At 43.0% G+C, this 14955-nt stretch overlaps 1 protein-coding gene across 3 annotated transcripts in view; it reads right to left on the reverse strand.

Annotated features, from left to right (window-relative positions):
- Positions 1–14955, reverse strand: part of smad3b (SMAD family member 3b) — a 135583-nt gene that overhangs the window by 15385 nt on the left and 105243 nt on the right. For 2 of the 3 annotated variants that reach the window (XM_059639320.1, XM_048562900.2), the window contains 5 exons: positions 14370–14563; positions 12936–13070; positions 10317–10391; positions 8233–8286; positions 668–880 (listed from right to left, as the gene is read on the reverse strand). In XM_059639320.1, coding sequence (XP_059495303.1) covers positions 668–880; positions 8233–8286; positions 10317–10391; positions 12936–13070; positions 14370–14563 — 671 coding nt within the window. The remainder of the gene's footprint in view (positions 1–667; positions 881–8232; positions 8287–10316; positions 10392–12935; positions 13071–14369; positions 14564–14955) is intronic. The other variant, XM_048562901.2, reaches the window with a different exon arrangement.

A 14955-nucleotide genomic window follows, 5' to 3' on the forward strand; every position in this document is an offset into this window, starting at 1 on the left:
GCACTAGCCCCACAACCCTTTTGAGATCTCTGTGCTCTTCCAATTCAGGCCTCCTGTGTGTGGCTGCTTTTAATCACCCACCAACGGTGGCTATATCCTTTGTAGGAGTGCAATTGGACAAAAGCTGAGTCATGCAAGGGCAGGTAATCAAAACTCTGATCAAAGATTTGAGTTTCGAGCAAAGACTTAAAGAGAGGAATGAAAGATAGAGAGTTCAAGGGGTTTAGGGAGGGAATTACAGAGCTTTGGTTCATAGCCTCTACTGGTGGACAGTAATGCAATCAGGAAGGTACAGAGACCAGAACTGGAGGACAGCAATATCTCAGGAAGGCTGTTCGATGGAGAAGGTTACAGAGATAAGATGCTGTAATGTTACAGAGTTGATTTAAACTAAAGGATGAAAATTTTTAAATACCAGTGATGCTGGGACAGGAGCTAATACAGGTCATCGAGTTTGGGGGTGATATGAGTGGGATTTGGTGCAGTCAGAATACAGAGAGCAGTTTTGGGATGAGCTCAAGTCTATGGAGTTAGGTGGGAGTGACGGTTGGTCAAGGATGCATTAGAATGAAGCACTTTCAACGTACAACAGCCAGGTGTTGTGTACTAAGGTTATCACTCCAAATGCATCAGGAAGAGGAATCACATTAGCAGTATGGTTTATTACCAATATGCCTTCTTGTCAGCTCCACTGCTGCATTCCTGTTCACATTTGACAGCAGCCCTAAGCAGAAGCGTTCGGAGTTGGATGGATCAGTAAAGCCATCGACAGTGAGAGAGGGCTGTGAAGCGTGGAAAGTCTCTCCCACTCGCTGGTTCAGTTCATAGTAAGCAATGGAGCACCAAAAAGCCGGCTCACAGTAGGTGACTGGCTGCAGGTCTGCAAAAGAGAACAGCAAAATAAAGAATTGTAGAATGTAAGGCTTGAGTGGCTGTTTTTTTCCTTCTAAGTCCATCTGTTGTAACTGTACCAATGTCCTGATGACACACCAACTGCACTAGGCTTCTCAAGATTGCTAGCACTCAGTTTCTGAATCAGAAAGCTGGCATCACCGTCCGATTATTTCGGAATAGACCATTAATCCGATCCAGTCTGCACTACAGACTTTAAATGCACAAGTTAACCAGACCAATTCCACTTTCACTTCGACCTAATAAATATTCCTATTTAGTGCAATCAACAATTTTGCTTTTTCAGCAGTGGCGTTGATGGGTGGAAGAAAATTATACATTTGCAAGACTCTTTGAAGACCTTTTTCTAATTGCTCCTTTAATAACATTTCATGGTCTTCTTAAATTCATGACTGTTCCTTACTGAGCACAAGGAACAATCCCAACTGACGATCACTGTAACTCCCCTCAGTCACATCTGCTGCATTGAAAACATTTTCATAGAAAAGGCTAAAAAAATTCCAGAAAGTAGAGTGGCCAGTTTCTTTGCAGCAAGATCACATAACAGCAATGAAATATTTGTCAAAATCATCTGTTCAATTAAGTTAGTCTGGGCTTAAGTACTGTCCAGGGTATTGGAGAATTCTCCTGTTCTTTGTCAAAACTGTAGCCATGGGATGTTTGACACTTAAAACATACAGTTACTAAGTCCTTCCACACCCCACCCAGCTTCTCACACACACACAAACTCTTTCTCATTTATAGTTAGTAGGAACTGCAGGATGAGTTGTGGGAAATGCAGGAGAGACACCTCCTCCCACCCACGTTCCTGCAAAAATGCCATCCCCTATTCCCAATTCCTTCGCCTCTGCCGCATCTGCTCCCAGAATGAGGCATTCCACTCCTGAATATCTCAGATGTCCTCGTTTTTCAAGGACCGCAAGCCGCACCTCCATTTCCTACCTACTAACCTCATCCTGCCCCCTTGACCTGTCCGTCCTCCCCGGTTTGACCTATCCCCTCCCTACCTATACTCTCCTCTCCACCTATCTTCTCCTCTATCCATCTTCGATCCGCCTCGCCCTCTCTCCCTATTTATTTCAGAACCCTCTTCCCATCCCCCATTTCTGGAGAAGGGTCGAGGCCCGAAATGTCAGCTTTTGTGCTCCTAAGATGCTGCTTGGCCTGCTGTGTTCATCCAGCTCCACACTTTGTTATCTATGGTCTGGGTGGGATGCTTTTCAGAGGATCAGTGTGGACTCCATAAGCCAAATAACCTGCTTTCACACTGTAGGGATTCAATGATATACCACCGACTCTCTAGCAATGATGCACTGCAGTGCGGTAGTACAAGTTGTAATGGTGAGGAAGAAAAGGATTCAGACAGAAACACAGTTTTTTCACATTGTAACTGCAAATAACGAACAGGAAGTGTAGTATTTCTGCATGGTTTACTGAGTCATCACATTTCTTGCCACATTTCCTGTTTACGTTTTAAACTTCTACTGGATTCAGTTTTAGCACACACATGCAGACATTTTATTTTGTGTTCTCAACCTATCTCTCATCTCCATACTGTCCCATAGCAGCCACTCTTTAGATGGACAGCAAGTGTCAGGGGCCATGCTCAATCCTGTAAGTATATCCCAGTTTCAGCCTCAGGATATTGATCAGGAGCTTCCTCAATAAAACCAGGCTCTAAAAGGATACGAGCATCACAGGCAAGGTCACGCATTTATTGCCCATTCCTCGTTGCCTTCAAGTAGTCAGCAGTGAGCTGCCTTCCCGAACCACTGCAGTTGGATACATGGGTACACTGGTACACCCAAGTTGTTTTATTTTGCTTGCAGTGGTTTGATACAGCCGAGTGACATGGCTGGGCCATTTATCAGGACTGTGGGTCTGGAGTCACGTGTAGGTCAGAGCCAGAATGATGGCAAATTTTCTCCTCTGAAGGACATGAGTGAAGCAGATGGATTTTTGCACCTTGATGGTATTGTCGCCATCATGATGGAGGATACTAGCTTTTTATTCCAGATTAATGAGTTAAATACGTTTTAATTCACCCAGCTGCCAAGACAGCATTTAAACATCACTCTGGAAGATTACTTAAAGCCTCTGAATTGCTGTTCTACCATCTCCCTCTTACCTCCACTGGGACCAACTCTGCCTACAGTTGCCAAACTGACCTCACGGTCACCCAGCTCCACTGTAAAGGCTCATGAGTTTGTGGCAAGCTTGAGATGGAAGGGCAGCAGGAACAGGGAGGTCCAAATAGGAAACTGAATTAAACAGAAGAGAGTCATAGTCTATTTCAAACATTATCAATGTGTTGACAGCTGGCTAACTACGAATGCACTTGAATGCAAGCATAAATTACAACCACAAATACAGTAAACATTCAACGTGATATTATTACAGGGACTAACAGTTGATTTGGACCGAGCTACCGGGTCTCAGGACAATATCAAAGCTGCAAATGGCATTTCTAATAGTTTCTGGAATTGTTCAGTTGCTTGTAAAATTCCTGAGCCTCGGGCAGATTCCCTTTTCAATACCTTTCTTGACCCACAAACACTGAGTTCAAGTTGGTGAGGGGGCTAGGACTCTGCACCTTAAATAGTTTATTGAAAGCTACAAGTAACAACTGTTCATTCAGTATTTGAACATTTTGCAACTCCACCCCGAGGCTAAGTGGGGAAATGGCATTTTCCATGACTAATATACGACTCTAAACTTTCCTGACTGCTGGCTCGAAAAAATCAGGCACCCAGTTTCATGTGGAGTTCAGGTTATTTTGCTTTGTCCCACACTGACCCTCTGTCAATTCACTGGGTGCCCATCTTACATGGCACACAATTGCAATATTTCTACTCACTACAGCAGGAGTTGGTCACCAGCTCCAGAATCCCAAGTGAACATCGCGTTTGTTTCAGTTGCTATACCTGTTCTTGGGAGACCTTGAGTAGGAAAAGAATATCCCAGTTGCGACAAAGCCGTCATATCAGATCAATCCCATTCCTGCTCTGCGCAGAGTTTGCTGACTGTAACTAGGCAGCAGTTTCATTTGTCCTACCAGCCCTTAGGCCATGGAAGTGAGAAAAAAATAAGCCCCAACCTCTGGTCTCTCTCCAGTATATGGGCATTGAAGAGAAAGGCTAAAATTTTATAATACTGCATTCTATGCTTGTCCAGTCAGTTGATTCTAAGTGCTGTGAGGAATGGATAAAGATCCTCTAATTCACACAAGTTTCTGTAAAACCCACTATTTGCTGCACCTTCCAAACTTGTCAACTGTACCACCTAGTGTGTCCAGGCAGCACCACCATCTGAAAAGATCCCCTCCAAGTCACACAGTACCCTGACTTGGAACTATATCAACGTTCATCTAATGTTTGATAAAAATCCTAAAATTCCCTCTCTGACTAGTGGCTCACCACCGCCCTTTCTAGACAATTAGGGATAGGCAGTAAATGTTGGCCTAGTCAGTGAAACACACACTGAGAATGATTCAAAAAAGCCAACATTCATTGTCCATCCATCATTGAGAAATAGGTGATGAGACACTTTCTTGAACTGCTGTAGTCTGAGTGGAGTCACTACACCAGGGTTGTCAGGTAGGGGAATCATCCAATTCAAGCAACTCTTCTCCAAGTGCAACACTAAAAAGAGTGAGTGTTTGCAAGCAGACAGCATCAATAATAGAACTGGATCATATCCTGCAAAACATTCACAGGCAAGCACTTTCTGGCCTGGATCACCTTACAGAGATCTAGGGTTGATTTTTCCCTCCTTTTATGCCAGGAATGCCAAGTCCACAGGTAGCAACTGACTCAATACAGTGCAACAATCAAGCTTGAGTTCGTATTTATCTGTAAAGTACTGGGCAACAAGGCAATCTGGGAACCTCCAAACTGCACATTGCTCTTTGTTGACATTTTGGAGTTTGAAGTGTGAATTTCCCCATGTCAACATGCATGAAACCTTTAATTGAAGGGTTATTTAAAGAGATCTTGCATGTATATTTCTAGAAGCGACAATTTTCAACGTCAAGCCCTGCTCAGCAGTGGTTGGTAAAACAGAGCTGCCTTGAAGCATCTCCCTTCAGCCGCTGCTGTTGAACATCAAACAAGAGGCTCTTGTTCACCGTGGGACAATGCACTGTAGCAGCATTGAGTCATGACAGGCAAACAAAGCTTAGACTGTAGGCCAGCTGCCAAAGTAAACTCCGTGACCCGGACATGAACTTCCAACCTCCCTTGATTTTCTGGTCACTTGAAAAACACCAACTCTCAAGCATGCCCTGTCAACTCACCCTGATACTAGTGTGTGAAATGTGCTACAAGTTTGTGCCAAGGCCACAGCTTCCACCTTTGGTCTCTGTTAAGCTGGGCACTGTCAGACAAGACAGCTTTTGAGTAGCACAATTAGAGAGACAGAAGAAATAAAGACTGGCTTGTATTTTCATGCTACCTTTGAAAACTGCAGGGCAGAACAAAAGGCTTTACAGACCATAGTGCATTTTCTGAAGTGTAATTTGGGAAACACAGCATCAAATTTGGATAGAGAAAGCTCCTACTCGTTCCTATCAGAGGTCTGAGGTGTTGATTGAGGGATAAATATTAAGAGAGAACATTCCTACTCATCTTCAAATAGAGCTGCTGAATCTTTAAGCATCAACTAAGTGGGCGGATGGAGTTTCATTTAAATGTCTCATTCAAAAGAGAACACCTCAGACAGTGTACACTCCCTTATTATTGCACTGAAGAATGTAAATCGGGCTGATGTCTCTTACTTTTGAAGTGAAAGTTGTACACATAATGTTCTGTCTCAGAAGTGAGACAGCTATGAACTGAGCCATCCCATGGCTCAGGGTTAAGCAGTTAAAGATAAAGCCATCACTGATGGAAAGAAGAAAATTGGGATGCCATGATAAATCTTAATTGGAGAAGCGCAAAGATTTCAGAGCATCATCTCAGAAAAAAAGAAAGAAGCAAGGCCATGGCCTGAAAGGTGAGAATCTTAATGCAAGCTTTTCCCGGACTGGGACCAAGTGTAGGTCAGAACGCAAAGGGGTGATGTGTGAATGGGACTTGGTGCAAGTCAGGATATGAGCAATGGGTTTGGTCTTCAAAAAGAAGAGGAGCAAACAATGGAAAAAAATATGTTTGTGAGTACCAAGGTAGTGAGGAAGAATAGAAACACAATATCTTTGGCAATAATAGTGTGGAGCTAGAGGAATACACGCAGGTCAGGCAGCATTCAAAGGAGCAGGAAAGTTGACGTTTCGGGTCGGGACCCTTCTCCAGAAATGGGGGAGGGGGAAAGGAGGTCAGAAATAAAGAGGAGGGGTGGTATTAGGGAAGGTAGGTGGGATGGTGACAGGTGAGTTCAGGTAGGAGTGGTGGGGACTGGTCAGTGGGATGGGTGGGGTGGATATGTGGGAGAGAAGATGGACTGGTTGTGTCAGATCAAGAAGGTGGGAATGAGAGGGAGGATTGGCCATGGGATGAGGCGGGGATGGTGAGATTTTAAAACTGGTGAATTCTACGTTAAGGTCATCGGGCTGTAGGCTCCAGAGGCAGAATATGAGGTGTTGCTCCTCCAGTTTGCAGTTAGTGTCACTGTGACACTAGCGGAGGCCCAGGATGGACATGTCACCCAGTGAGTAGGAGGGGGAGTTAAAATGCTTAGTGACGGGAAGGTGTTGTTGTTTGTTGCATACAGAGCACAGATGCTCTACGAAATGGTCTCAGAGTATCTACTTGGTTTCACTGATGTAGAGGAGGCCACATCAGGAGCAACGGATACAGTAGACCAAGTTGACGGATGTAGAGATGAACCCCTGGCTAATATGCAAGATTTGTTTGGGCCTTGAATGGAGGTGAGGGGGTGGTGTAGGAGTAGGTGTAGCACTTCCAGCGGCTGCAGTGGAAGCTGCTGGGGGTGGTGGGGATTGTGGTGCAGATGAGGGAGTCGCGGAGACAGCAGTCCCTACAAAAGGCAGATAGGGGAGGAGACAAATACAGTTTGGTTGTGGTGTTGGCTTGTAGGTGGAAGTGCTGGTGAATGATACACTGGATGCAGATTTTGGAGGAGTGATATATGAGGATAAAGGAGATCCTGTCTTTATTTTTGTTGGGTGGGGGAAGGGGGTATGAGGGCAGAAGTGCGGGAAATGCAAGAAATGTGGTTGAGGGCACTTTTCATCACTGGAGGTGGCGGGGGAGTCGGGGAGTGGGGGGGGGGGGGGGGTGAGGGGTGTGGTTTACATCCTTGAAATAGGTGGACATCGGGGATGTTCGGGAGTGGAATGTTCCATCTTGGGGGCATTCTTGCAGGAAGGCGGGTGAGAGGAGGTGAAGTCCAGGTAGCTGATTAAGTTGGTGGGCTTGAAATAGACATCAGTTTCAAGGCGGTTACCAGCGATGGAGACAGAAAGGTCCAGGAAGGAGGCAGAGGTATCAGTGATGGTCCAGGTGAATTTGAGGTTGTGGTGACAGGTGTTGGTAAAGTTGATGAACTGTTCAAGCGCCTCACGGGAGCACAAGGCAGTGCCAGTACAGTTATCAATGTAGCGGAAGAAGAGGTGGGGGGATAGGGCCAGCGCATCAGCAGAAAAGGGACTGTTCCAGGTATCTTACAAAGAGGCAGGCATAGCTGGGGCTCATGTGGGTGCCCATCCTAAAGACAAAGCGGGTGGCGAAGTGGAAGGTTTGGTTACAAATTGTGAACTTAACACTGCAAAGGTTTATTAAACACAGTTCCTTTGGCTGCATTTACACTTCAGGGTAAATTCAGTGAGGTTGCTCTCCTCCAAAAGCCACCTCTCTGATCAAGCTGGGGACACAACCTGTCCTAGTTTGAAGAGCCGAGTACTTTCTCTCTGTTCTACAATGCAGTGTTTGCATCAGTCCAGGAAGACAAAGACCTGAAGCTGTCCTTCAGATCCATTCTCGGTATGACAGCGTCTATAGCACAGAAGAGGCATTTAGCCCAAATGGTCTGTGCTGATCATGCTTGACATGAACCTCCTTCCGCTCTTCATCTCACCACATCATTATATCCTCCTATTCTTTTCTTCCTCCAACTTTCCTTTACATTCATCAATGCTTTTCACCCTAACTGCACTCTGTGGTAGTGAGTTCCACATTCGTATCAGTTGCATTGTAAAGTATCTTCTCCCGAATGGATCAGTGAGTGACTATGCTTTTTTGAATTTTCCCACCTATACAAGTACTTTTACCATGGCTATCATATCAGATGGGGAAAGCTTAATCCTTTAAGCATTATATATTGGGTCGACAAGCCCAAGGCATATTCAATTACAGGAGAACTCACCCAAGTTACTGTGCGTGGGCGACAAGGGGTTTGGAGATAAATCAGCTGCAGAACCTAAAGGGGAGACAGAGCAACAATAAAGATCAATGCTAGGAAGCAATGCATTTCCTAAAAATATGCTTCATTTGACTCAATATCAGAAATGCCATCTTTGTCTTTAGAACAGCAATCGACAAGAGTGATTGGCTTTATTGACTAATATTTCATATTTCTATATTTAATTTTGAAATTGAAAATAACATCATTGATTCAAATTGCATAACATGCAAACTGTATTTTTATTTTCAAGGGATTAACTAACATCGTTACTTCTGTCTCCCTACGTTTGTCGCCACCTCAATCCTCTGCCTATCACTTTCCTCTTCAAATGGTAGGTAATCATCCTCGCTCTCAGTTTCTTCAATATTAATTGATCACCTACACTATGGTTGATCATTCACCTTCCGCAATTAAATAAACTAGTTCTATTCAATTACTGAATCATCAGACAATTGAGAAAATAGACACTAGCAGCTAAGATAACACGGTGTGAAGCTGGATGAACACAGCAGGCCAAGCAGCAAATGAAGAAGGGTCTCGACCCGAAACGTCAAACTTTCCTGCTCCTCTGATGCTGCTTGGCCTGCTGTGTTCATCCAGCTTCACACTGTGTTATCTCAGATTCTCCAGCATTGGCAGTTCCTACTATCTCACTAGCAGCTAAGATGTGGGCTGTGTGTGATTTCCATGTATTTGCTTATCTTTAAATCTTTTTAGAAAAAGAGTATGTTCATTATAACAGACGTGGTTATTCCTAGCAAGTCAGCATTGGTTGCCCATTCCAATTTACTTTGGACAAAGAAGCTTGGTCAGCCATCTCAGACAGCAATGAAGAGTCAAGTATATTACCAGAGATCTGGTGTCACACACAAGCTCACCTGATAAGGGCAGGAGATCTCCTTCCCTAAAAAAAATTAGTGACCCAAACTACAACATTCAATGATAATTTCACAATCCCTGTTCCAGATATCAGCTTTCATTGCCAAACATTTTAAAAATGTAATTAATTAAATTTAAATTCCACGTGGTATTGAATGGTAGAATTTAAACCTGCATCCTTGTGAGTATTCACCTGGCCCTCTGGATTGACAGTCCAACAATATTACAACTATATCACAGTCCCCTGTACAAAATATAATCTCCCTTAACACGCTGGCTGAGATTTAAATGAGTTAGCTCTCAACCATGCTGACCATATTGAACTGAATTCACCCCTTAACTCCAATTTCAGGACCAGTGTGGCCACATTATTGGGGTGGAGGGTAAATTAGTCAGTATTCCTTTCCCATTACAGAATGACAATTGGGCATGTGCAGGCTCAGTTCTGCAGCACTCACCCACGTGGTCAATCTTAGCGAAGTAGCATAGGATGACCTCCACCCTAACAATCAACACCATCTGGGGTATGGACCTCTCACTTGCATGACTGTCTTGCATTAATGTTCCCACTAGGCTGGATGGGTGCACAGTGATCTGAATGTACAATGCTTTGCAAGAAACAAGGCACATACAACAATGAAAATGGAGAAGGATCATTGCTGTCAATTCAGCAGGAAATCAAGATCCAGAATACAGCAGTAAGCAATAGCCAGGGAGAACAATCAGTAACTTGGAAGGCAGGAGGGCTGTGATACTGCCTAACCAATGACAAATGGGCATGAGGAGCGGGAAGAAGAGAAGGGAGAGAAAGGTGGAGGTCATTTGAAGAAGCCTCCAGGAATATTCCAGGGACAGCTGGGGAGTAAACATCAGGGCAGAATTACACTGGCATTTTGATACTGCACATGAGAAAAGCTAGATGTAAAATAAAGCTCTCTCAACTTTGCCAATGCAAGGGGCCTAATGTTTTAGGTTAAAAATCTGCCTCCTGAGGCAGAAATGCTGTGTTAAATCACCAGCTCACATTTCCTCTGATTCTAACCACATGCTACCTGTCACCAGTTAGAACTACTCTACTTGCTTTGAACTGGTCAGTACACACTCACTGCTCTCTTCATAATTTGGACCTTTGAGATTTGACACACGACTCCCTTGCCACACATTACCTGTTTCCATGCTATGGTTCATCTGGTGGTCACTAGTTTCTCCATCCTCACTTATGTAACCTGGAGGGGGTGTCTCTAACAAAGAGAAAAGAAGAATCATTTTATATACTATGAAATAACATGCAGATTCACACTTTGAAGACAGAGATTGGGCTAGATTTTGTTTCAATTCGAGTTCTAGTTACAGAATCATACAGCACAGAAACAGACCTTTCAGTCCAACTCGACCACACCAATCATGTTCCCAAATTAAACTATTCCCACCTGCCCATGTTTGGACCATATCTCTCCAAACCTTTCCTAGTCATGTAGTTATCCAATGTTTTTGTAATGCTCTGTGTAAAAATGTTGTGGCCATGCCCTTTCCAAATCGTTCTTCTCTCACCTTAAAAATATGCCTCCCTAGCTTTGAACGCTCCCACCTCAAGGAAAAGGCCTTTGCTATTCACCTCATCTATGCCCCTTCATGATTTTATAAATCTCTATCAAGGTTACCCCTTAACTTTCCACATTCTAGTGAAAGAAGTCCCAATCTATCCAGCCCGTCTTTATAATTCAAACTCTCCAAACTGGGTAACATCCTGGTTAATATTTTCTGAACTCTCTCCAGTTTAATAACATCCTTCCTCTAACAGGGCAACGAGAACAGCACACAGTACTCCAGAACAGGCCTCACCAACATCTTGTACAACCTCATCCTGTCCCAGTTCCTACACTTGAAAGGACTCAGCGACAAAGGCAAATGTGCTAAGAGCCTTCTTGACCATCCTGCCTACCTGTGATGCAAATTTCAAAGAATTATGCACCTGAACCTCCAAGGTATGTCTGTTCTACAACACCATCCAGGGTTCTACCATTAATTGTAGAAGTCCTGCCTTGTTTGTTTTACTAAAATAGAATACCTAGCAGTTGCAAACTCAATTTCAAAGATGGAAGGCTCAAAATCTTACTGGAGTTCATTCTTCTCCCGAATGGACCGATCCTCCTGCTGAAGATTTGTTACTTTGACCACTGATTTTCAGACAATTTTTGCTCTTTTATCACAAGCTCCAGTTTCATCATACTGCACATGGCAATTCCAAAGTTCAACATGACCCTATTATATGTGACATCCTGAAATGGTTACTTTACCATTGTCATCCTTGGTTTTCAGATGATGCATTTAACAAAGTGGGTTTTGTATTCCATGTTTATACACTGCTCGTTTAAATTATTCACATTCAGACTGAAATACTATCTGCTTTGTGCGTCATGCTTAAACCAATTTTATGCTCAATGCATTAGTTCAAGCAAGGTATTCATCAAGATCAAGCACTTCTCAAACCCTGGACATCCTCTGGATTTGGGTCTCTTATTCATCTTAGAAACCAGTCACCAGTCTCTTATGCAAGCTAGAAACATAATCAGACAGCCTTGGAAAGAATACAATGCTTTGTACACAATATAATGCAGTCATCTGCCACCCACTTACTTTTGGTACAGTAACCATTAACCGCATGCTAATGATTGTGTTCAAGTGCTATTTACTGTTGCTGAACAGAACCCAGGGCTTGGTATAAAAGATGGAAAATGCTGATAATTTGAGGTAACAACAAAAAGAAAACCCAAATTAAAGAGACAAACAGGTGAGAATTTTTGGGTGGAAATCCTTTGTTCAGGCAAATCTGACGCATGACTCATCAATGTAAATTCTCTCAACTGAACAGAAGACGATAGGAAAATTGTAAACTCAATAAAAAAAGAAGTAAAGGCGTAAATAACGTGTATCACATTCACTCCTCGGTGAGTTAATATGGATACCAGACACATTGTTAACATGTGAGCGAAGGCAGTGAGGAGGATATACTGGAGACACTACTCCTTTGATGCCTTAAGTAGAATTACAATTTTTAGATGCTGGTTTGGTACTCTGTACAGCCTGTGCAATAGTAGTCATAAAGTCACAGACAGAGATCTGCTTTTCTACTTGTTGATTCATTCTGACTAACAATTAAATTGGTCATTTGCAACTCCTTTGCACCTTCCATTCATAATAATTATTGGTGGTCTTCAACTCAATGGTAAACCTCAACTGTTTCCATTCTCTAAGTGCAACTATAGAAGTTAAGCCATTTCTAGGCCCAGACAACTGAGCATAGGTCAGGAACTGAACCTGGGGCCTTAGACATTGAAAGCCTACCACATTTAGCCATTATGCCAGCAGCTTGGTATCTACCTTAGAGACTTCTCAGATTACAACACCAGTTTTGAAAGGAAGGAACTGGCCTGAAATGCTGCATTCTCCTTTAACATCAGTTTAAAAGACTCGCCGAAAAACTTCAATGCACCACAACTGCGTTGGTTTCACCAATTTATCACAGCAAGAGAGGGAAATCTTTTCTGAAAAAACTTTCACAAGCTGTGTGCAATATTAAATATCTATGCAAGGGCATAGCTGCTGCTTTTGGTGCTGTGATGTGTAAGGCAAAGTCCTTTAGACTCTGCTCCAAAACTGAACCAATTACTTTCCTCTGTATTTACACAATTTGTTTCTGCCAATGGAATAATTTCCATTCCTAATGTCACAAATAGCAGGAAAAGTAATTTACCAGAAATGTTCTGTTAAGTACCATTTAGTACCTGGTATATAGTTGCTCTGTGGTTCGATACCTGCTGGGAAGTTTGTGTTCTCCGGGATGGAATGTGTGTAGTCATCCAAGGGTGGGAATTCAGAGGGCACCTCTGTGTGCCTTGGCACGAGAACGGGAGGTAAAACTGTGGAAAAAAAACACACAAACAATAGAGAGGATTTGGTTTTCTTTTTATCTGAGGCCAATGCCACAATGTCTCTATTTAAAGTCATGTCCTTTCCAGTTCATATTTGGTTCTTGCAGTAACAAATCGGTGTCAGTTTGGCAAATCCTCACCTCTGAGTCATAAACATTTTAGTTTAAAACCCCACTTCAAAGCCTCAGTAATGATATTGAGACTGGTGGAATGCTGAGGGAAGTGTTTAAAGTATCATTCACCAATTTGAGAGGTTGTCTCGTCAAGTTGAGGTTTAAAGTCAATTGGCCATATTTACAAAAGCAGGCAGTTTTGACTGTCAAAGCCAGCAGGCTTCCCTCATTAATTATATGACATCTGTTATGACATTCAAGACAAGCACTGCTTCATTTTTGGGCTCTAAGAGAATCAGAAGATATGGAGATTGTGCTGGAAGGTGGAATTGAGGCACATGAAAGGTGAAGCACACCCAAAGGGCAGAATTCCACCTCCTGCTCTTATTTCATCTGCTCCTCAGATTTTTTTGTAGAACGTTGCTACGTGTTTCCTGGTTAAGACATTTACCAACCCACTTTCAGCGAGTACTCTTGAAAATCAATATGGATAACGAGAGGGTCATGATAAAGAATTTACAAATGCACATTATTTCTATCTTACTTCCATGCTCCATTCTTCAACTTCATGCAAGGGTAGCTGGCATCAACCCATTCCACACATTGGATTGTCTAGCATTACAATGTTTGTTCTGAGATATCACCGCTTATGGTTTTTCAGTTTGCTGTCCTGCTGTCTGATCACTGCCCAACTGTCTAAACTCCCTCTTACATTCTTCTTATCAATAAAAGTGAGGTTGGTTAATGTCCATCAGCAAAGACTGAACCAACTACAGCAGAGGAGTTTGAGGAGTGGCCTTTAAAATTATGAAAGGAGTCAAATACAACAGACAGAAAGGGGATATTTCCACTTGGGATGGAGCTCAAAACTAGAGGTCATAGACTGTTCTAATATATCCAATACAGTGACTAACAAACAGGTACAGAATGCAGGAGAAACTGCTCCACAAGACAGTGTTCAGAATATGGAACCTGTCTTACAGGAAGTAATACAGGCAGACATAAAGCATGAATACATCAAACGGGAAACTACATACGTGCAAGGAGGAGAAAGGAATGGCAGAATATTCTGATAGGGTTAGGTGAAGTAGGGCTCGTTGGAGGCCTGCGTGGAGCATAAACACCAATATGTACTTATTAAATTGAAAGAGTTGTTTCTGCACTGTGCACTCACCTGGTGTTTCCACTCTTTGGTAATGGTAAGGATTCACGCAGACCTCATCCTTCTTCATGTGAAAGGCAAACTCACACATTTCCATGGCTCGAAGCTCATGGTGACTGTGGAGATCTGGCCAACGCCAGAGGCGACAGTAGATGACATGAGGCAGACCTTTCCGATGGGAAACCTGGAGCCTTCCATCCAGGGACCTAAGATGCAAGTGTTACAAGTCAGTCACAACTCGGGTTCAACAACAGGACACTCATTCACTCACAGCACTGTGTGCGCACCTACACCAGATGACTGCCATGGTAGAAGATGGCAGCTCACCATCAACCTCCCAAGGGCAATAAATGTTGGCTTTGCCAGTGTTGTCCATATCCCACAAAAGAAAAAAAAACATCTTAACATGCATCAAATTTTATTGTTCATATGAGTAACTCTTAAATAACAATAAAGAATGAGTCACACAAATACCAGCCAATTGCTGCTGCTTAAAACAGACATAGTGTAAATTACAAAGTACATTGGAATGCTGCAGACATGCACCATTTCTTTCCACTTCACTTTTGTTTGGGAGAGTCATGCTTAGAGGTGATGA

The sequence above is a fragment of the Stegostoma tigrinum genome, chromosome 33, assembly GCF_030684315.1.
Source record: "Stegostoma tigrinum isolate sSteTig4 chromosome 33, sSteTig4.hap1, whole genome shotgun sequence".
NCBI classification, from domain to species: domain Eukaryota; kingdom Metazoa; phylum Chordata; class Chondrichthyes; order Orectolobiformes; family Stegostomatidae; genus Stegostoma; species Stegostoma tigrinum.